Source organism: Tursiops truncatus, chromosome 10 (genome assembly GCF_011762595.2).
Source record: "Tursiops truncatus isolate mTurTru1 chromosome 10, mTurTru1.mat.Y, whole genome shotgun sequence".
In the NCBI taxonomy this organism is placed as follows: domain Eukaryota; kingdom Metazoa; phylum Chordata; class Mammalia; order Artiodactyla; family Delphinidae; genus Tursiops; species Tursiops truncatus.
In genome coordinates, this window is record NC_047043.1 from 30,113,433 (window position 1) to 30,135,418 (window position 21,986).

At 34.7% G+C, this 21,986-nt stretch overlaps 1 protein-coding gene across 7 annotated transcripts in view; it reads left to right on the forward strand.

Annotated features, from left to right (window-relative positions):
- Window positions 1-21,986, forward strand: part of SUPT3H (SPT3 homolog, SAGA and STAGA complex component) — a 447,741-nt gene that overhangs the window by 329,601 nt on the left and 96,154 nt on the right. For all 7 annotated transcript variants that reach the window (XM_073810671.1, XM_073810670.1, XM_019949881.3 and 4 more), the window contains 2 exons: window positions 3,356-3,523; window positions 13,336-13,446. In XM_073810671.1, the coding sequence (XP_073666772.1) occupies window positions 3,356-3,523; window positions 13,336-13,446 (279 nt within the window). The remainder of the gene's footprint in view (window positions 1-3,355; window positions 3,524-13,335; window positions 13,447-21,986) is intronic.

Consider the following 21,986-nt stretch of genomic DNA (forward strand, 5'->3'; position numbering starts at 1 on the left):
TAGCCTTCAGTCAAAGAATCTTAATACATTCAGCATTCAAACAAATACGTACTATGTACCAGGCCCTAACAATCTGGCCCTAAAACACCTGGTTTAGGTAATTGAATAACATTGAGAAAAGTTATTTCTTTTTGCTTCAAAGATGAGAGAATCATTATTATTCGTGTAATAATAATTCCTGGCATCTATTGATAGTTTTACTTTCCAGTTATTGATTTATCTCTAAACATGATTTAAAGAAGCATGGCTCCGTTTATCCTTTGTGTTTCAATTGGCCCTATCATATGATAATCACATCCTTTCTGATGCCATTTATGTTGCTGGGATCCCCACCTGTGGGGACTATAAATTCATCTTGCCAACTTTAAGACTTTGTGTAATAACTGTGTATCATTTTGGGCATAAAAAATATTCTCTTTAAGCAGCATGTGCCTAAAAACCAGAAATGTAATATCTATTTAATGAATTTGCCAATAATTTGACTTTTTTTTACTAACATAAACATCAGTTTCATATAATTCAACCTAATAACCATAGAGAAGGAAGCAAGGAGGTTAGGTTAACATCTGCATGTATAATTGTGAAGTGAACTTTGGATCAAGTTGGGTGAAACATATAACCTGAAAATGGCTAAGCCATTCAAAGAATCTGAAGAAAACTGTAAATCCTTTCTCCGTAAAGACATTTGCAAATTTTGTACAGTTTCAGGGTGTTGAGAGACCTTCTGAAACCATTCTGCAGATATAAGGGATCTGTGAACCCAGTAAACTCCAAATTTAGGTATATCTCTGCTCTAGGATACATATAAAATATATAAAGATATATGCCTATATCTTATTACATGCCAAAAGTTTGACATCTTTTTATGCCCCTTGTAGAACCAGATTGGCTTAGAACTAAAGTAAGAATTAAAATGTTTATGCTCATTAAAAATCCATTTTTGTCTTGGAAAAGGTCATACATTATTATCAGCGAATATACTTTAAAAGTCCCTAAAGCTTACCCAGTTGATTAAACACTATTTGTTTTCTTTATGTTACAAACCCAAATTATGATGTCAAAGAACACCCTTTAAACTGTCTTTGATACATGTTCACTTTATGAATATGTGTATAAGTATGCTTTTCATTAACATCAGACAAATTCGTTGTAACATTTCTAATTGAAGAAATTTACAGTGAACATAACAAGCCTAGTTTTCCCTTAACGTTCAAGGGATTGCTTACGGGGCTAGGAAAACTCCTTATGTCCCTCCCACTTTCTCGGTTCTCCAGGGTGGCCAAGCTGCCCTGGGCAACTGCTCAGCAACCACAGCTGCTATTCCCAGCTACCCGGCCGTTAAGAAAGATGGCTTATGTGTGCTGAATTTCCTGGGCTCTCTGGGAGGTGGGAGCATGAGTGTCCGGAAGTATCCTGGCTAAATATGTTAGTACAAGCCTCAAGCTTTTCCCTGACTTGCCAGACACCCCTCCTTCAACGTGACTGGTGGTCAGAATGAACATTCGGAGAGACTGGAAGTCTTTCTGCCCTTTATTACCTGACACGACACAAAAAGAATGGCCACTCTAGAGGAGGAATCATACACATCAACATTGCAAATCAGCCACCACTATCAAAGGCCTGCTTTAAGGACTTTACCAAATTAGGTACAAATGGGGGCTCTGAGACTAATATGATCTGTATTTAGGGAGATAGAACATTCTGTAAAACAACCAAGGAAGTAAATTAACGAGCAAACAAACAAACAATTCAAGATTGCATGTACTAATTTCCAAATGAGTGGCATAGACAGAAATTTCAGAGATTAAAAACAACTCCCTAATTATCATGAAAGAAGACTTCAGAGAGGAAGTTGGGTGTTGAAGGAAAAATAAGACTTTTATGAGATGGTAAAAGTGGGGAAAGTACTCTAGGCCTCAGAGGCAGCGTAAGTGTAATTGTACTGGGGGGAAGAAACTGTGATTAAAATATTCAAGCCAAGAATTCATTGAGAAGGGGTAGTGGGGAGTTAGATTAGAAAATAAAGGCCTTAGACGCTTAGAGTTATTAAGGAAGAATTGAAAGTTTCTTGGCTAAAGGTTGATGAGTTCAAAAGGGTATTTTAAGAAGATCCAGATGGAGGTGCTATGTACAGTAGCTTGGAATTGGAAGCTCAAGGCATGGGGTTCACACAGTGTATTCTATTTTAATAATTATCGTTCTTGAATACTAACTATATAAGGAACTGAGCTAGCTAAGCTTGGGTTTCTCAGATTATCAAGGTTAATTTGAGTTAATTTTCTAGATTTTGTTTTCTAATATATGATTCATATACTGGAAGCAATGATCTCTAGGAGTTACCTTGTTTTTTCTAAGAACAACTCATGCCACATTAGGTTTATTCCTTCTTGTTTGATGTTTCTAGGCAAGAAGATCAAAGAAATACTATTGAAAACAATATCTGAATTTCAGCAAAACATTTTACCAAGCCCAACATAATTTTTAAAATACATTACAGAGAATTGTAGGCCAGTAGATAGTAAGAGGATAATGTAGAATTAACAATACCATACATGAAAAAGACTTAGAAACTTTTATTTGCCTATACACTTCTTAGGAGCCAATATTGTGATGTTACTGAAAAGAAAATGTTTTTTATTTTGTTTCAGTGTTTAGGCACCATCCTGTAGGATGGATATTGACAAAGTGAAGGATCTCTAAAGGAGAGTAATGGGCGGGAGGAGGAACCTGAAAGCATGTCTCATAATAAGTGGTGAAAGGAACTTGAGGTGTTTGACCTATAGAAGAGAAGAGGCTGTGAAATAAACAGTCTTCAGTATTTGAAGTGCTTCCACATGGAAGAGAGAACAGACTTGCAGTCATAACCAAAGAAAGCAGATAGATAGGAGGCATATTCTGAATGAAGGAAGGAACTAGGTGTTGGAGGAGCTAGAGATCTATCTACAGTGACCCTAAAGCACTGAGTTTGAGTTACTAGGCGAAGGCTGGTCACCATGTTACAAAGAATGTCTAGAAGGCATCCTGTTTGGGGAGAAAGTTTAGAACTTCCTTTTGAGTAAGTTTGAAACACTGACAAAACTTCTCAGTAAAAATATCTCTGTTTGACAAAATCAGCAGAAATTTTGGAAGCTGTATCTGAGGAATCCTGATTTTTATCTAAATGATCAGACAGGTTAAAAATTAATATATTTAGACCCTTAGGGGTAAGATGGTGGCATCATTTCTGTGGACTGGATAATAATAAACTGTGTTTTTATAACTTTCAAATATTACTGAATTCATGAGATGTTAAACAAACTCAAATGTTAGTAGAAGTTCTGGTTGCTTGATTTCAAAGCCACATCTCTTTGGACAGGGGTCTTGCCTAAGGTCCTACCCAGACTCTCCTGAGAACACACCTCCTCCTACACCGAGCACTCCATCATCTGGATCACAGCTCTCAGGGAGAACCACATCAGGATCCCTAGGGAATGGGAGTGCTGGACAAGACTCAGCTAAAACCAAACAAAGGAAGAGAAAAAAGGTCAGTGATATTTTTTCTTTTTCTTTTTTTTTTTCCTTTCTTTTTTGGTGCAGAATGGAGAGGTCTTATTGAGTATGGAAAATGTGTTCTATTTTTCTCATAAATCTAATTTTTAGAAGCAGCCAGTTTACAGCAAGATAATTGAGTTTTTCTAATATAAAAATTTTCAAACACAAAATAGTTAAAAGAATTGTAGAGCAAATACCATATATCTGCCATCTAGATTCTACAATTAACATTTTTTAAGGTATTTTTTTTTGAGTAGTGGTATCTCAATGTGTTTTTTTTGTTTTGTTTTGTTTGTTTTTTTATTTACTTTTGGCTGTGTTGGGTCTTCGCTGCTGCACTCGGGCTTCCTCTAGTTGCGGCGAGTGGGGGGCTACTCTTCGTTGCAGTGCGCGGGCTTCTCATTGCGGTGTCTTCTCTTATTGCGGAGCACGGGCTCTAGGTGCACAGGCTTCAGTAGTTGTGGCACGTGGGCTCAGTAGTTGTGGCTCACAGGCTCTAGAGTACAGGCTCAGTAGTTGTGGCGCACGGACTTAGTTGCTCCATGGCATGTGGGATCTTCCCGGACCATGGCTCAAACCCATGTCCCCTGCATTGGCAGGCGGATTCTTAATCCCTGTGCCACCAGGGAAGCCTACAGTTAACATTTTACTATATTTAATATATTAACTATATATTTACTATATTTGCATTTACTATATATATGCATCCAGTTGTTCTTTAATCCATCCATCTGTTCATTTTTTTTAATACATTGAAAAAAGTAAGCTGCATACATCAGCTTACTTTTCATTCCTAAACACTTCATTATGTATAATTTGTTTATGGTTCCTTTTTTTTAAAGGTAACATTTATATTCAGTATACCACTCAATTCTTAAGTATACCATTTGATGAATTTTGACAAATGTATAAATTTGTTGTTTTCTAATCCCCTCTCAAGATAAAAAACATTACCATCAGTTCAGAAAGTTCCTTCATACCTCCTCCAGACAATCCTGTCACCATCCTCAGAAAGGCAAACACTGTTCTGTTTTTTTCATCATACATTAGTTTTTTCCATTCTAGAACCTCATATAAAGAGAATATAGTATGTATACTCTTATGTGTGAAATTTCTTTCAGGACACTTTTGAAGTTTATGTTTTTCAGTATAAGTATAATTTATTCTTTTTTATTGATGAGTAAGTTGCTTGTATATATCTGTTTACTCATTCTCATTTTTGGTGGACACCTAGGCTATTTCCAGTTTTTGAGGTATTATGAATAAACCTGTTATGAGCATTATTGTACAAGTCTTTATGGACACATGCTTTCATTTCTCTTAGGTAGATAGCTAGGAATGAAATTACCGGGTGATAGAGTAGCTACGTGTTCAGTTTTTAAAGAAACTGCAAGAACTTTTTTCCCAAATGGTTGTATCATTTTATACTTTCTTAGCAATATATGAGAATTTCAGTTGCTCCACACGCTCATCAACATTTGGTGTTGTCATTGTTTTTACTTTTAACCATTCTGATGGGTATTTAATAATAATTCACTATAGTTTGAGTTTGTATTTTCCTGGTGACTGATAATGCTGAGCCAATTGGCCATTCATATATCTTCCTCAAGAAGGAGTCTCTTCAAATATTTTACACAACATTTTTGAGGTAGGGTTGTCTCTTGTTACAATTTGTAGGAGTTCTTTATATATTCTGTATAACAATCCTATGTCAAATATATGTTTTTCACATATTTTCTCTCTGTTTGTAGTTCACCCGTTCATTGTCTTAATGGTGTATTTTGTTGAGCAGAAGTTTTGAACTTCTAATGAAGTCTAATTTATCCAATTTTCTCTTTTGTTTATTGTTTTCTGTGTTCTGTCTAAGAAAGCTTTGGCTACTCCCAATTCATGATGATGTTCTCCTGTGTTTTCTTCTGGAAGCTTTTTAGCTTTACCTTTTATGTTAAGTTCCATTAACCGAGTCAGATTAAGTTTTGTGTCTTTTATGAGTTGAGGCCATGTTCACTTTTTTACATATATCTAGTTATCGCAGAACCATTTGTTGAAGACTCTTTTCTCCCATTGGATTGCTTTGGTGGCTTTGTTGAAATTCAAATGACCGTATATCTGTGTTGATTTCTTTCTAGGATTTCAATTTTGTTTTATTGACTTGTCAGTTCTTTTGTCATTGTCATCTGCCTTGATTACTGTAGCTTATAGTAGGTCTCAAAGTCAGGTAGTGTAGGTCCTCAAACTTTATTTTTCAGGTTTAATATGGATATGTTGTATCCTTGCATTTCTATATAAATTTTAGAATTAAAATTTCGTTTCTACCCAGAAAAAGAAAGAAAGAGAGGGAGATATAGAAAGAAAGAAAAAGGAAAAGCCTAGTGAGATTTTGAAGGGGTTTGGATTGAAATCTTACATCAATTTGAGGATATAAATGTCTTCACAATACCAAGTCTTATAATCCATGAACATGGCATATCTCTCCATTTACTTATCTTTATGAAATCTCTCTTTTCATCACTGGAATACTATCCATCTTGAACTGTTTTATCTGATTAATATAGCTATTCCAGCCTTCTTATGCTATTTAAATGATATATGTTTTTCTCTCCATTTCCTTTCAGTATATCTGTATGTTTAATATTTAAAGTACATCTCTTGTAAACAAAAAATTGTTGGCTCTTCTTTTTCCTTTCTTTCTGTATCTTTTAATTTTAGTCTTTAAATCTGTGATGCTTAATGTGTGTATTGACATGGTTCAGATACAGGTCAGTTATTTTGCTACTTGTTTTCTCTATTTTTTTTCTGTTTTTCTTTCCTATTTTCCTTTAGGTTTAATTATACACTCCTTTAGAAATCCATTTTAATGTATCTACTGATTTCTTAGTGATATCTCTTTGCATCATTTTTTAGTGGCTATGCTAAGGACTACAATATAGATCCTTAAATTTTCAATGTACTTAGAGTTGTTATTGTACTGTTTTACTCACATGAAATGTAAGACTTTTATATTTATATAGGTTTATCTACTTTAGTCTTGTTCTTTATGCTATAGTTGATATACATCTTACGTTGACATGTTATAAACCATAACACTGTTTTTGCCTTAAGTAATCAAATGACTTTAACATTTACCGTTTCCACTGTCCCTCTATTTCTTTTCGATGATCAGACTTTCCTTCTGGTATCATTTTCCTTTTTTGTTCTACTAAATTTTATTTAGCACTTGTTATAGCACATGCTGGCTGGTGGTGGTTTCTCTTAATTTTCATTTTTCTGAAAATATCTTTACTTTTCCTTCATTTCTGGAAGATATTTTCTCTGGCTATAGAATTCTGGATTGGCAGTTTCATTTTCAGTACTTTAATTATATCATTCCACTGTTTTCTAGCATCCTTTTTCTTTGAATCACGTCAGTAGATTTTGTAGTTTTGTTTCTATGTATGTAATGTATTATTTTTCTCTGGATGCTTTCAAAATTGTATCTTTATTTTTGGTTTTCAGCAGTTTGGCCATGATATCCATAGAAATGGTTTTCTTTTGTATTTATTCTGCTTAGGATTCACTGAGCTTCTTGAAAATGAAATATTTTTAAATTTGGGGGGGATTATCAGCAATTATTTCTTAAAATATTTTGTCTGCCTCATGCTCCCTCTTCTCCCCTTCTGAGACTCCAAGTACATATTCGTTAGTTACTCGGATATTGTTCCACATATCCCTGAAGCTCTGTTTAATTTCTCTTTCAATCTTTTCTCTCTGTTCTTCAGATTGGATGACTTCTATTGATCTTCCTTTATGTTCCAAACTCTATCTACTGTCAGCTTCAGTCTTAACACTCATCCAGTAATGTATTGGTTCTGATATTTTATTTTATAGTTGTATAATTTCCTTTTGATTTCTTTTTGTAGTTTACATTTTTCTACTATTTATTTTTTTAACATCTTTATTGGGGTATAATTGCTTTACAATGGTGTGTTAGTTTCTACTTTATAACAAAGTGAATCAGTTATACATATACATCTGTTCCCTCTTGCATCTCCCACCCTCCCTATCCCACCCCTCCAGGTGGTCACAAAGCATCGAGCTGATCTCCCTGTGCTATTATTTTTTATCATTTATTACAAGTTTATTTTATTTCATAATAGCTGCTTTAAAATCCTTGTATGATAAATTAAATACCTGGATTATTTTAGTCTCCATTGAGTATAAGTCACAGTTTCTTGTATTGTTGCATGTCTAGTAATTTTAAGTTATATCCTGGACATTGTGCGTAATATATTGTAGAGATTTCAGATTCTGTTATATTCCTATGAAGAGAGTTGGTGGTGGTGGTGGTGTGTGCATATGTGTGCTAAGCAGGCAGTTTACTTTTCTAGATTGAACTCTAAAGTCCAAACTCAAATTCCTCTTCAGCAGCTAGATTCTCTCTTCACTTCACTTAACTTTACCTGATTACCTGGGTTTTTTGGATTTGGTACCACAAAGGAATAGTTAAGAAGTTACCCAAAGACTGGGTAAAATTTATACACTGAATTTGGAACTTCCCTTCTTTGATTCTGTCCTTTTTGGGATTTTCTTTTCCACTTTACACATACTGTGGTTGCCCTGAACTCTGGCCTATAGTTCTTCATGCCTCTAAGGTCATGTCCTCCCTATACTGACTGGAGCCTACCCTTGGGCTAAAACAGTAAAAACGGAAAACTCAACCCACAGCCATTCCCTTCTTCTAAATATGGGTACGCCGCCTTTCAGTTTCTGCCTGTGTTAGATCAGTCTCTTTTGCTTTCAGATACTTGTTTTTTATAATTTGTCCAAACTTTATACTTTTATCTACAAGTTCGTTGGCACAATAGGAACCATTTGCCATTACTAGTAGTGGAGCTATGCCAAGATATAATTTTATAACTGATAGTAAGCAGATTTAAATTTCATCCTCACATCTGAACTCCCCCTTTTGTTTTCGAAATGACAGAGCTCACTGATTATTTATAAAGGGAAACTCTGAACTATAAGGAACTTCTATATTATAAAGTAGTTTTAAAGATTTTCAGCTGTAGTGCTCTCCAACTCATTCAATAAATAAAACTAGGCTAATAAAATGTTACCTAAAAGACCTCTTCAGTGGATTTTCTTTACAAAGTATGTAGGAAGTTGTAATTAACCTGGTTATTATGCATACATAAAATAAATAATTTTTTCTCTATTTACTCATCCACATCTTTCTACATTCAAACTCTTGCTATATTTTGATTTTTACTCACTGGAAACCTCAGCTATGTTGGTAACATGGTACAGTTCATTCTACGTAAAATAATAAAGCCTCTATTATATACTAGCTATGCGTACTAGAAGCCAAGGAATTTGATGTATAACCATATCTTAATACTATCATTTTAATCATGGGAGTGTCCCTTATCTTCACTCTGTCATCTATAACGTAGGGAAGGAGTTGGGGAAGTTTAGAATAGATAATATAGTGTGTTTTTTTCTAAATTTTATAATTATGAATCCTTGAATTTGGTGATTCTTTCTTGTCTTCAATACCTTTTTTAGTTTTAATTTCCTTAGTTAAAAAAAAATCTCTTCCTAGTTATATAGAATGACAAATTTAACATCTCAATTAAGTTTTGAAATGAGAAAATTAATTGTATTATACTATAGCCTTTGGCCAAAGAATGGCCCAACTTCATCTGAAAAGAAATCCTCTATAGACACAAAGCACTGAGAGAGCTCTATGTACAAGAGTGAGGAGAAAGAAGTCATACATCAACCCATGTGGTCGGTGAGTGACAGAAGTCAGTAATAGTGCTACTAACCTTTCACTTGCTCTAACCTGAGATACGTATTACTCCTCTGTAAAATCTAATGTTTCGGGCTTCCCTGGTGGCGCAGTGGTTGAGAGTCCGCCTGCCGATGAAGGGGACGCAGGTTCGTGCCCCGGTCCGGGAAGATCCCACATGCCACAGAGCGGCTGGGCCCGTGAGCCATGGCTGCTGAGCCTGCGCGTCCGGAGCCTGTGCTCTGCAACAGGAGAGGCCACGACAGTGAGAGGCCCGCATATCGCCAAAAAAAAAAAAAAAAATCTAATGTTTCAAGTTTAACAAAAGATCTAGTCTACCATTATGGATGTGAAAAGAATAAGAGGCAATTATCTGAGATTCCAGGTCCTTCTTAAATATTAGATTACCGGCAAGGGGAAGGCTGAGAAAGGATAAAATTTCTTTAAAAGCTGTTTCTTCCCAACAACTCTTAAGTTCAGAAGAAAAGAGTCAGGAGAGGTACAGACTTTTGTAAGAGATCCTGGGGCAACCAAAGTTTCAATGTAACTTCTTGTACCACAGTTGAGAGTTCAAGCTGTTGGGGAATTTTATTCAATACAAGCCAGCAAGTACAAGCAGAGGGACAATACTCAAATGTGGGAAGCATGGAGGACTCCATATGATACTTGAGCTTCCAATACCCAGCAACAGTTTCTGAATAAAAAGACATAAATAAAAATGAAATGGAAGAATACAAGAATGGAGTATGAATGCAGCCAAGAGGAAGAGTACCTGACATATGAAGAACTTTATGAAGCACCTTGTACTTTACTTTAGGAAATAAAGAGTTTAGTCGCCACAGAGATTTTGACAAACACACTATAGACAACAGCACTCAGTATTTTATCAAACATGTGGGTTTCATTTTTGAAAACTTAAAGAATATTCTATAATGTGGGCACAAGCAGAATGAGAAAGCTGAATTGGTACATAAATATAATATTCTTTATATGTATTTATAACATATAATACTTTTATATTAGGTAGCAAATACACAAATTTAATGCTAATCCTGTAACAATTTTGAAGACTATTACAAGATTTATGAAGTCACTGCTGAAGTAAAAATTCTAAACTTAATATGAATTTTGAATTTAAACAGATTTCGAGTACCTTGGTGAGGGACTAGATATTTACAGAAACGAGAAGATACTTATTGCGGTAGAAACCATACCGCGAATACAACATTTCAGATTTAAAGGTTTCCTTCCAAAGAACTCAATAGGCAAATCAGGAAAGTGTAGAAGTGCACATAGTAACTTATGCTGATGTTTGCAGTTGCTTAATTATAGCAGGTAAACCTGAAACTGGCAAGATAGAAATTTTAATGACATTTTTCACAAAAGTGAATATTTTTATTTTTATGTAGGTTAGCTTCGTTTTAGCAGTGATAACATGATTCAAACAGGCCTGGCTTACGTGTTACCACATCTTACAAATAGCAACCACAAGTAGTTTCTAACTTATGCTTCCTACTTCAGTGTGCTCAAGTCCCATTGGATCGCCATGCCAGAGGTTCTGAGAGATTTTGACCAAAATGTTCTATACCAGAACCAAATTTATTGGGGAAAGTAGAGGAAGAGTAGACTCTCCACTGGCCATGGAGAAAAGAAATGAAAAATAAATCCAATTTTCAAGCAGAAAGGAGCTTCCACAGAAGAATGCGCTGGAAGGACGCCCCACCCACTTAGTCTGCAGGTTATTGACCCTCTTGATGTCCCCCTTTTGTGTTTCCACTTGAGTTTCCACTGGAAAACTTAACTTTAGATTCCAAATCCAGCTAATTATTTGCATTCATTTCCACAAATGAGTAGAATGCCTCGACTTCACAAGTACTTGTTAGCCCTAGCAGATCATGAGTCTGTATTAGTCATGTTCACATCTTGGAGCCAAGTGGACTTCACAGAAGAGTCTTTAGCCTTACTGGGTACCTGATAATTGCATTTATTCTAATATATTCCAACTGAAGCAAAGTATTTGGAATGAGAATCAGGAAAGCACAATTTAAAAAAAAAGAAAGAGAGGAAAAGAAAAAACTCTGTGTGTGTACTTCTATATGAGTGCCAAAGTGAGGGGTTAAGATAACTTAATCCTTGTTATTGTGGGCATAGCTGATATGTTATTTAGGGTATTGTTGGAATGAAATTGAGAAAGATAGCCTAGAGTAAATTCCTATCTGGCTTATTTCAAATCTTGTTAAAATAATAAAAATAATCAAGATCTGTTTTGTTTTATATTTTAAGTCTTATTTCAGGTTCAGCTTGGATAATTAGCTGATGCTCTTCATAGGAATTTTTACAATTATTTTACTAGTTTATAATAGAAGAAGCACAAAAAGTATATTTAAAAGGTACAGAAGGATATACAGTGAAAAATATTTCCTCTAACCCATGTCCTCCAGACACCCACCTATACTACAAGAGATAAGCACTGTTACTGATTTTTGGGGTACCTTTGTGGAAATATTCTAAGCTTAAATGAGCATATAATGTTCAGCTTTTTTTTAAAAAACAGCTGGTTAACATAGTTATCCAGTTGGTCACCTAGTATTTTTTCAAACAGTGTATCTTAGAGATAGCTCCACAGGAATGTGTATGGAACTGTTTCATGCTTTTTGGTGTTGCTGTGGTTTCTGTTGCACTGAATGAATGTATCATAATTGACTTCATTGTTCTCTCGTTGATGAACATTTGCTTCATGAATTCAGGTAGCACAGCGGTGAATATCTACCTATCTATCTATCTATCTATTATTTTGTACCGTGTAATGTGTCTGTAGGATAAATTCTTAGAGGTGAAATTATTGGGTCAAAAAGGGTTGTGTTTTTTCATTTTGATAAGATTTGCCAAATTGCTATCCCTAGAGGTTGTACTAGATATACTCCTATAAGGAATTCTGAGAGTGGTACCTCTAGACCAGAGTTACAGTAACACACAGGCTACTATTTCTTTCTCTTGATTCTTTAATGTTGATGACCTGGCATCTGGTATCCACTGCACTTTTAAGTAAATTAGCTTATCATTTCAAGAACATGGAGGTTCCATTTTTAATGTAAATAATAGCCTAATGTTGTTAATAGCTAACGTGTCAGGCACCGTTCTAAGTGGTTTACACATATCAACTCATTTAATTTTCACAGCAACCCTATAGAGCAATTATAATTATTATCCAGTTTACAGATGAGGAAACTAAAGTGCAGAGATATTACATAACTTGACAGAACTGGTAACTGATATGGCTGGGATCTGGACCCAGGTATTTGGGAAGCCAGAGCCTACAACTGAATCATGAGACTATAATGCCCCTATTTTATTTTTTTTAAATCATGTTGCACACATTTCTTGAGTTGATATCCATAGTCTTATTGCAAATAATCTTTCTGTTTCTTGTGTTTCTTTGTACTTTCAAACCTGCCTTTTGCAGATGAGGCAGATTAAAATAGAAAGTTTTTGTTTTATTTTGTTTCTGCATGGAGGATACCTAGAAAACTAGGAACCAAGTTGAAATGATCTTTTATGACGGTCCACAGTATTATAAATAAATATATAGCAATTTTACATTTTTAATTTTAAAATTGATGACCCTCAAGTTATTTCAGAAATATGTCCAACAGGCTCCCAAGAAACATTTATAATAATAAATGCTTAAATGTTTTTTAAAAAAATAGTTTCCTGTGGTTCTTTCAGCAAGCCCCTATGACACTTTTCATCTGCACGCAAGTGGCTGTATTCTTCTGTACCTTGACATGTAGGCCTAGGTGAAATATTGGGGGCATAAAAATTGCATTTGGTTGGTCTGCTAGGAAGGGGTCATGTAAAAGTCATCTTTGATTTGTTAATGGAATTTTTTTTTAGATGTAGTATATGGCAGCAATGATGTGCATCCTAAGGGAAAAAACCGTCCATTTTATGAAAGTTTATTTTCATATTTTATACACTGTAGTTCTGTTGTGTGTTTTTGATTTAGTAACAATTTATGTGTTTTTCTGTCGCAGAGCACTGCGGCCTGTGGTGTTGAGGCTCACAGCGATGCCATCCAGCCCTGCCACATCAGAGAGGCCGTTCGACGCTACGGCCACAAGATTGGCCCCCTTTCCCCATTCACAGTACGTAATAACAGAGTTATAAAAAGTTATATTTATAATCTGAAAGAATTTTGATTTTCAAGTGGTCAAATGAAGCAGCAGTGGAATTGTTGAAAGCAATTTGTGGTGACTGTAATTTTGTTGTATAAAAGTGGCATAATTCTCTTGGGAAATAAAAGTTAGTCATTTTTGTCTCTTTTTGGAAGGACAACTTTTTTTCTACAAAATATTATTTTCTTTCAATTACAAATTATGCTTTTTTTGTTGGGGCTTATATTTTCTATTTTTTAAAGCTTAGGTTTATAAAACTTTTTTTGTCAAATTATATGTATCCAAATATTGCTAGAAACACTTTATATTTTAAAATTGGTTAGATTGGCAATACCACTTCTATCAGATGTTCTGCTCCTAAACATACTTTGAGTTGGAAGAAGAAGAAATGATTTCTTTACTGGCTTTGAAGTAGGCTGAAAGGCAGACAGTCTTCCACATCTTCAAATGGTTTTAAAGCTTATAATCAAGGTTTGTTTTGTTTTTTTTTTTAATGGAGAATTAAAGACTTTATATTTCAACAGCCTAAAGAAAGTGTGTGTATCCATGTGTGTGTGTCTGTGTGTGTGTGTGTGTGTGTTTTAATTAAGTGCTCATCTTGTGGCCCTTTTTAAAAAAATCTTTATTCATGTCAGTATAACTTTCTCCAAGTCCTTCTCTGTTTATAAGGAATTGGTTTGATTTTCAGAAAGTTAGGTTTGATTTATGACTAACGAACAGTAGAATTTACCATTTGTTTGTTTTTTTGTTATTTTTTTAATTTTTTTGTCTGCATTGGGTCTCAGTTGCTGCACACGGGCTTTCTCTAGTTGCAGCGAACGGGGGCTACTCTTCGTTGTGGTGTGCGGGCTTCTCATTGCAGTGGCTTCTCTTGTTGTGGAGCATGGGCTCTAGGCACACGGACTTCCTTAGTTGTGGCTCACGGGCTCTAGAGCGCAGGCTCAGTAATTGTGGCACATGGGCTTAGTTGCTCCGCGGCATGTGGGATCTTCCCGGACCAGGGCTCGAACCCGTGTCCCCTGCGTTGGCAGGCAGATTCTCAACCATTGCGCCACCAGGGAAGCCCTGTTAGGTTTTTTTTTGGACTCACATCTGCTTTAACATACTAAAGCAGAATATATATGTATAATATTACACATACATATGTACATAAAATAATATGTGTTTTTTCCTAAGAGTGGATTTTACTATTATCTGTTGATAGGAGTCATGAGTTCTTCTAAATTATAACATCTCCTTTTTTCTTATGTTTCAGTTAAAGAGAATGCTTTCTTACCATTCTTTGTTTTCATTGTTATTGTTAATTGTATGCATTCTCCGTGTGACAGCAAGAATGTGTCAAAGCTTTTTATATATGTCTCTAGAAGCTTTTTGTAATGGTGACAATTATTTTTACTTCTGACTAATAAATTTGTCATATATTATAAGAACGTGATTTATCTTATTTATATTAATCATATGTTGCTGATGAAGCAATATATCCTTTTGCATGAATGGTTTTAGATTATTACAATTGAAAACAATGAAATCAATATCTCTTGTTTTATTTTTTCCTACATGACAGGTGAGGCTATTTAAAGCAATAAGCCAAAAGAGATGAAATTTAGAAAAATATGAGATGATTGGAAGAATTTAAGAACCAACTGAAGTTGAAAGAACCAATTTATAACAAAGGATTAAAGATATCAAATCCATAGATACGAGCCAAATAATGACTAATAGGCTGAGGCAGTGGAGCAGAGAGAGAAGAAAAAGACAGAGTCGATAATATCTAGACGTAATTAAAAGGTAGCAAGGGGAAACAGGATTTTTGTGAAATAACCTAAAATGGTAACTAAAAGTAATGGATAAAATTAAATAAAGGAAAATATATCTAATGTAAGGGGAAAATCTCCTAATCATGAAGTCTGTGATGTTTCCTCAAAAGGAAGTGGTGGCAGTGGTAGCTGTTTAATTCTTCAAGTTTTTTTATTTTTAAAAAGACTGGACAGATCACTTGAGAACCATCTTGGTTGATGACATGTGTGTGTGTGTGTGTGTGTGTGTGTGTGTGTGTGTGTGTACATGTGTATTCATTCTTCCATGTCTAACCTGATGCTCTATTACTCATGTATTATTGCTTTTATAATCTAAGATTGTAGTATATGGTCAGGAAATATACTTGAAATATTCAGAATATATATATTCAGATATAGTTTAAGCTAATTTTTGTCTAACAAACATATAACCAATATGGTTTTTAAAACTAATAATGCAATTTTAAAATGCTTAGTTTAAATAGATCTGGAAAACAGAACAAATAAGCCATGGTCTTGAAGCTTCACTTAGCTGCTACCAGAGCAGACGAGCAAAATCAACAGCAGATGAGAAAGAACTCCACCACAGAAGGACACTGAGTTTTCATCACTCCTCGGAAAGGACCCACCTTGAAAGGTCTACTCCATTACCTGGAGTTATAAGAATTTGCCCAGCCTACAGGGCCGAATATACCTATTCCATTTTATGTCATGAGTAGTAGGATGAGGCAGACACAGTTTCTTGGTATATATTACAATACTTAAATCTGCCTTTTAAAGTTAAAAATTCTCTTTAAAGTAGAATAGATTTGCAGACTGTGTATGTTAACAGTGTGAACACCCGTCCTGGATCCCTCCTACCTTCAGTGCTAAAAGGAGGTGCTCCTGATGCTGGGGAGATGCTGATGCTGAGTTCCCTGGTGCCCACTCCCTGAGACGATACTTTATGCTACACTGGGGACACTTTGCTTCCTAGGCTTTGAGCTGCGGCTCCTGAGAGGAGGCATGTGGGCTGTGTCTATAGCAATCATAGACTGAGACTGAATTTTTATACAGAAAGGCTGAACTAACTTACCTCCGGTATAAAATTTCCTTTGTAAACTAAAATGGCCATGAATAACTAGTTTACATTTTTGAAACAGAGATTTTGTCTTTGCAGCATTTCATTCTAAATCTCAAGTGCTTGTCTAATGTATATATAAATGAGATGTCTAATTTAGAATATCTGTAACTTGATTGATATTTAGCTAATTCCCAATAATTTGAAATTGATTTGGAGAATTAAAATGACTGAACCAGTAGGTTACATGGCAGCTGAATTCCAACATCAATCAATAAGCCAAGAAAAATTTGCTTTTGGTGAGGCGTCATTCTGTCTTCTACTGTATGACTTTCGATGATCAAATTCAGGAATACAATTTATTGTATAAAGAATTGTAAGTGAGTTCTTCCCCTTGGGAATTAGTTGAAATGATAGAAGAAAGGAATAACTAAAGCCACATTAGGTGGAGGGGAGAAAAGAGTACAAACAATGCTTTGCACTGAGTAGCTGCTGGAGTGGAGAGAGAAGGGGCCTCATGGCGGAAACATCAGTTTCCTGCCACTCATATGAGGACTATGGAGACACTTATAAACTACCCATCCCCACTCAACCAATTATAACTATGCTGTCTTTGGCATGTTGGTTTTAATCGATGACTTATTTCTTTTCTGTGTTCTTATTTATTCTTAATCCTATGCAGAAGATCAGAAGAGAGTATCATACCTAGAAGATTAAAGTAATTTTCCTGACATTAAGCTCTTCATTAGATTTTTTTGCAACTGTTCCCACCCCTGTATTCCTGATCTTCCATATACACATGCTAAAGAACATTTAAAGAGACTAGTTTATCTTTTGCTTATTATTTATTTTTTCCTAAATAATTCTGAAAATCGCTTCAGTCTGTAATGTGTAGTCATTACTTTAGAGTACTTATGCAAACTGGGGGTGTCCTAAGTCATTTTGATGCTTGTCATCTTATCTTGTCCTTTTACTCATCGTAGTTGGCGTTACGTGAGGTTATATTGTGTGGTGATTAAGCCTGTTGATTCTAGAGCCAAATTGCCCAGATTCAGATCCCAGCTCTGCACCTACTAGCAAAGTAGCGTAAGGAAGTTTCTTAACCTGTCTCTGGTAGAATAGAACCTACCTCATGATAGAATCCAACGAGTACTATGAACTTGAGTGGTAAGCTCTTAATGTATTATATTAATAATAGTGTAAGTCATCATAGCACTAGAAGCTGTAGTATATTTTCTAAAAGGTTTCAGATAAGGATACAAACGGACTAAAGTAGAAACCATTCCCCCCACCACCAACCACACAGACATACAAACACACACAGAGGCCTCACTTTGTAATGCTAGAAGAAACTAAAATTCGAATTATAATGTGATTTCTTTACAGACTTACAATTTATACCATTAAAACTTAAGTACTATTTAAAGATTATTGTTCCTGAGAATAAATTAATGTTCATTTTCACTTTTTGAATTAATCGTGGTTGAGGAACTTTCATGGATTTTTTTAATCACCACTGTCATGTTAAAAAATAAGGTCTCAGTAACTGAGTGTACATAGTTTCCACTGGATTTTTGCACACTAGCTCCTGTGAAATAGAAATCTAAGGAACAGACAGCACGGCCTCAGATTTATGAAGCTGCATCACATTCAGTTTATATGAATTTATATATTTGTGTAAGTTACCAAAAAAGGTTTTCAGAGACTGATGTGTATATCAAAGTTGGTGATAATTTTTTAAACGTTAATTATTACTGGCCTCATTTTTCTCAGTTTTTAAAATTTCCTCATTTTACTGATTATGAAAGTAATGCTAGGATGTTAGAAAATTAAGAAAATATAGAAAAATAAAGGATAAAATAAAACTTACATTAAAAAGAGCTTCAGGGCCTAAAAAAAAAGTTTAGCGAAAGCTTTAAATGAATTGTCCTATCAGACAGTTAACTGGTATTTAATTGTTTTAATTGAATTTAATTATTTAACTGAAGAGTATTCTCTTGCAGCCTAAAAATTCAAATGCTTTTGGTAATGGTTTTTTTAAAAAAATTCTTATAATTATGTGGGTCTAGGAGGAAGAAGCATTTAAAAATTTTGAGAATGAAGTAGACTTTTATAGTTAGAGCATTTTGTTTTTTTCTCTCAGAGAAAATACCCCCAAAGAGTAACCCAGTGGACTGTGTTGTCTATCATGAAAAAGATGGTCAGACATGTGTTTTATCTGGATCCTTGCTGTGTACAAGCAGTGGGTGGTGCCCATGGTTACCTACTCTGAAGCCCAATCCCCGCGCTCAGCGAGAAGTGCTGGAAATGGCTGATAGAAAACCAGGTCTATAATTTTGAAAGCCAGAGAAAGCAAACTGTGTACACCAAATGGGATGACATAATCCCGTGTGTAATGCCTAAATATATTTTAGTTTCTCCTGAGTGATATTCACAGTAGAAAAATATCTCACCCCCCCTAAGCTTACATATTATCAGGTGTCTTTCTATTGAAGTAGAATAGCAAAACAATAAAATATCTCATTTAAGCATGGTCATTCATCTAAATGGTACCTTAAATGCATCCCTAGAAGTGAGTGGCTTCAAAATCCACTCAACTGTATTAAATTGTGAGACAGCTGGCTAAGACTTGAGAAAATCAGTTAAACTCAGTCTCAGAGATGCTTTGCCTTGTACCCAGTGGCACCTTGTAAGTGAATGCCGGGGCTGACCCTGGAATCCAGCCTCCTGACTCTCAGCTGACTGCTCTTCCACTGTGGCCATTTAGCTTGATGTATATATGTCTATGAGGGGTGCTAGGGATGCTCTCATATCATTGGTCCTTCAGAAGTGTTCACAATAGACAAATAAGGATCAAAATAAAAAATTTCCTTTAAGAATCCCTCACATTAAACTTTTCAAAACAAAAATGGCGTAGCAGATTGCTTTGACTATTTTGATCTAGAATTTCACATTCATGAATAATTCTTATGTCTTGAGTGTATTAGATTTTGTCTGCATTTTATGTGTTCAACCTGGAAAATTAAATGTCACAAAATATTAGAGTACTTTTCAAATGTAAATACCAAGTAGAAACTGGGTACGAATTCTTAAATATTTTTTAAGAATTTTGTTTTTTACTGGAAGTAAGAATTTCTCAATAAATTTTTTGGAAGTACTAAGTCTATCGTTATAGGTTGGAACCGAGTACTTTTTCATAGTTATGGGCCACTGGTTCTCAGAAAAAAATTAACGTGGTATATTTATCATATAAGAATACCCTAAAAGTGGGCCTTCTCTAGAAAAAAATGTAAATATTGTAATTTAGTTGTTTTTAATTTTAAAATAAGATGGGGTGGAAATTACAGTTACAAAACTTATTCTGTCAAATTATATAAAATAACAGTTTCCCTAGGTCATAAACAGTTGAGTATCAAAAATTTTATATGGTTCAACTAACACAGTGTTCAATCTAGAATTAGGGATAGAATGTTTGAAATGTGGTAATAAAAACATTAGAAGAATTTGGGAGAGAAAATCATTAGAATACGAGAAAAGTGTTGGGTGATCAAATAATAACTTATATAATATTTTTAAAGAAACTTTTCACTTGCATTGTGTTATTCTTATAACACAGCAAGATGAGTGTTGTTATCCCCACTTTGTAGATGAGAAAACGGATATTTAGAGAAAAATCAAGTAACCAGCTGAAGGTTACATTGTAAGTACCAGAGCTCTATCTGTGGACAGGAGCTAAATACTCTCTGGTTAACTGGGACCACAGGCTTCAGTGAATTCTCACTAATCCTCCTCATTAAACTCCATCTTTGCAGACTGGCCTCTATTCTTAATTGTTTAAGAAATCTTATCCTGAAAATGTGAGATAGCATTTCCTAAACTACATTGCGTAGAAGACAAGTGTTGCAAGAGGTATTAAACCTCCATAAGAGAGGTGTTTCTTTATCAAATATTCCAGCAACTCTGTACATAGAAGATCCACTCTTAAAATCTCATTCAATACGAATAGTGAAGGTGTTTGAAAATCAAAGTTATGATGTAATGTTATATTCATCACAGTATCTACTTTATTTCCATATTTTATTTTATTTACACACTTCTCTTTATTTGAGAAGTTTTCATTCACAGATATAGCAGTTTTTAATAACGATCTACACAGACCTCCAATAATCTTGGCTCAAAAGAGAAATAGTAAGAATTTTTTGCTCAAAAGTTGTTTCACTAACAGTATCTAACAAGTGCTCACATTTTTAAACTGATAATGTTTAAAGGGAGTCAATATATGGATTTCTTATCCAGTATATAACTCTTCATGGTTTTCTGGAAATATTTTTAAGTATCTTAAAAACACTATAAGCTATTCAAAGGTGTCATAAAGAAAATCTCAGTCACCTGAAAATCCTTCCCTGAAAAATACTTGTTTAAAGTTTCAGGGTCATGTTTATTTTGCTTTGCCTGTGGAATCCAAATTTGCTGAATTCATTACTGATACTTTTTTCTGCTGTTGTAAGCACAGCATCATAATTCTGTGTTGGCATAATCATGTTGCATTGTAAAACTGTTTAGTTAATGCTTTTTAATCATCAGGCAGAATGCAGGGAGAAGGCGAGAGAGATCTTATGTCATGTGAACTTTCTGCAGCAACACCTTAAATTGGGACAGTGAATTTGTTTACAAAGAGTTATCCAGTTCCATTTTTAAAAATTATGATGTTATTAACAGCTGGTTTGTCTCTTCAGTAAACAGGGACTATTCAAACACATTTTGCTTTTTTCTGCCTTCACTTTTATATCAGCAGTAAAGACCTCACATTCAGTTCAGCATGGGCTATACACTCTAAGGTGACGTACTCACTTGCACAGTTTTACATAGAGGATTTATTTGGGCTGCTTTAAATACCAAACAACAAAACTAACAGGCCAGAATTCCAAGACATAATTTCCTAAACAACAAAACATTTACAGGAAGTTCAATATAAAACAGAAGATGACAGAACCTTTATTTCGAGTAGCACAAAAAATTGGAAATGGACATTCTCGTCAAACATCTATGAGGCCCCTAAAAGTCCTGCAGAGAATCCTAGAATTTTCAGGAATATAATTTGAAAAGGAGACAATCAATGTTCTCTAATGGGGGACATGAATTTGAAGTTGTTCAAGAAGGTAACATATCTCTATGCATTGTAAACGGCAGGCTGTATCATGGAGAACAGAGGAATTTGAACATGAGTACAAGGAAAGGAGTAGTTGACAACTAAGAGAAACTTTTTGAGCAAAATATTCTAAAAGGACCACATCTTGAGATTTGAATGTGTTATTATGGTTTCTAGGTTTTTGCAGTCTTCTGAGGGAATGAAGATAGAATAGAAAAATATTTTGAGTGACTCCCGAAAGGAAATTGTTTTTTCTTTAAAAAAAAAAAAAAAATCACAGGACTCTTTTAACTCACAAATTCATGAAAGCAGCAAGAAGATTAGTTGGGAGGAACTAAACTAAGCTGAGATATTTCCAAACTTAAAAATTATGCTCTGCAAATGGCAAGAAATTTTCCTTTTAAGTCTATAAATAAGATTGTAAACACTGAGTTAGACATAAACTCAATACATTACATTGGTCAGGTTCACCTAGCAAAAATACCATTTAAATTTTTCAATTAAC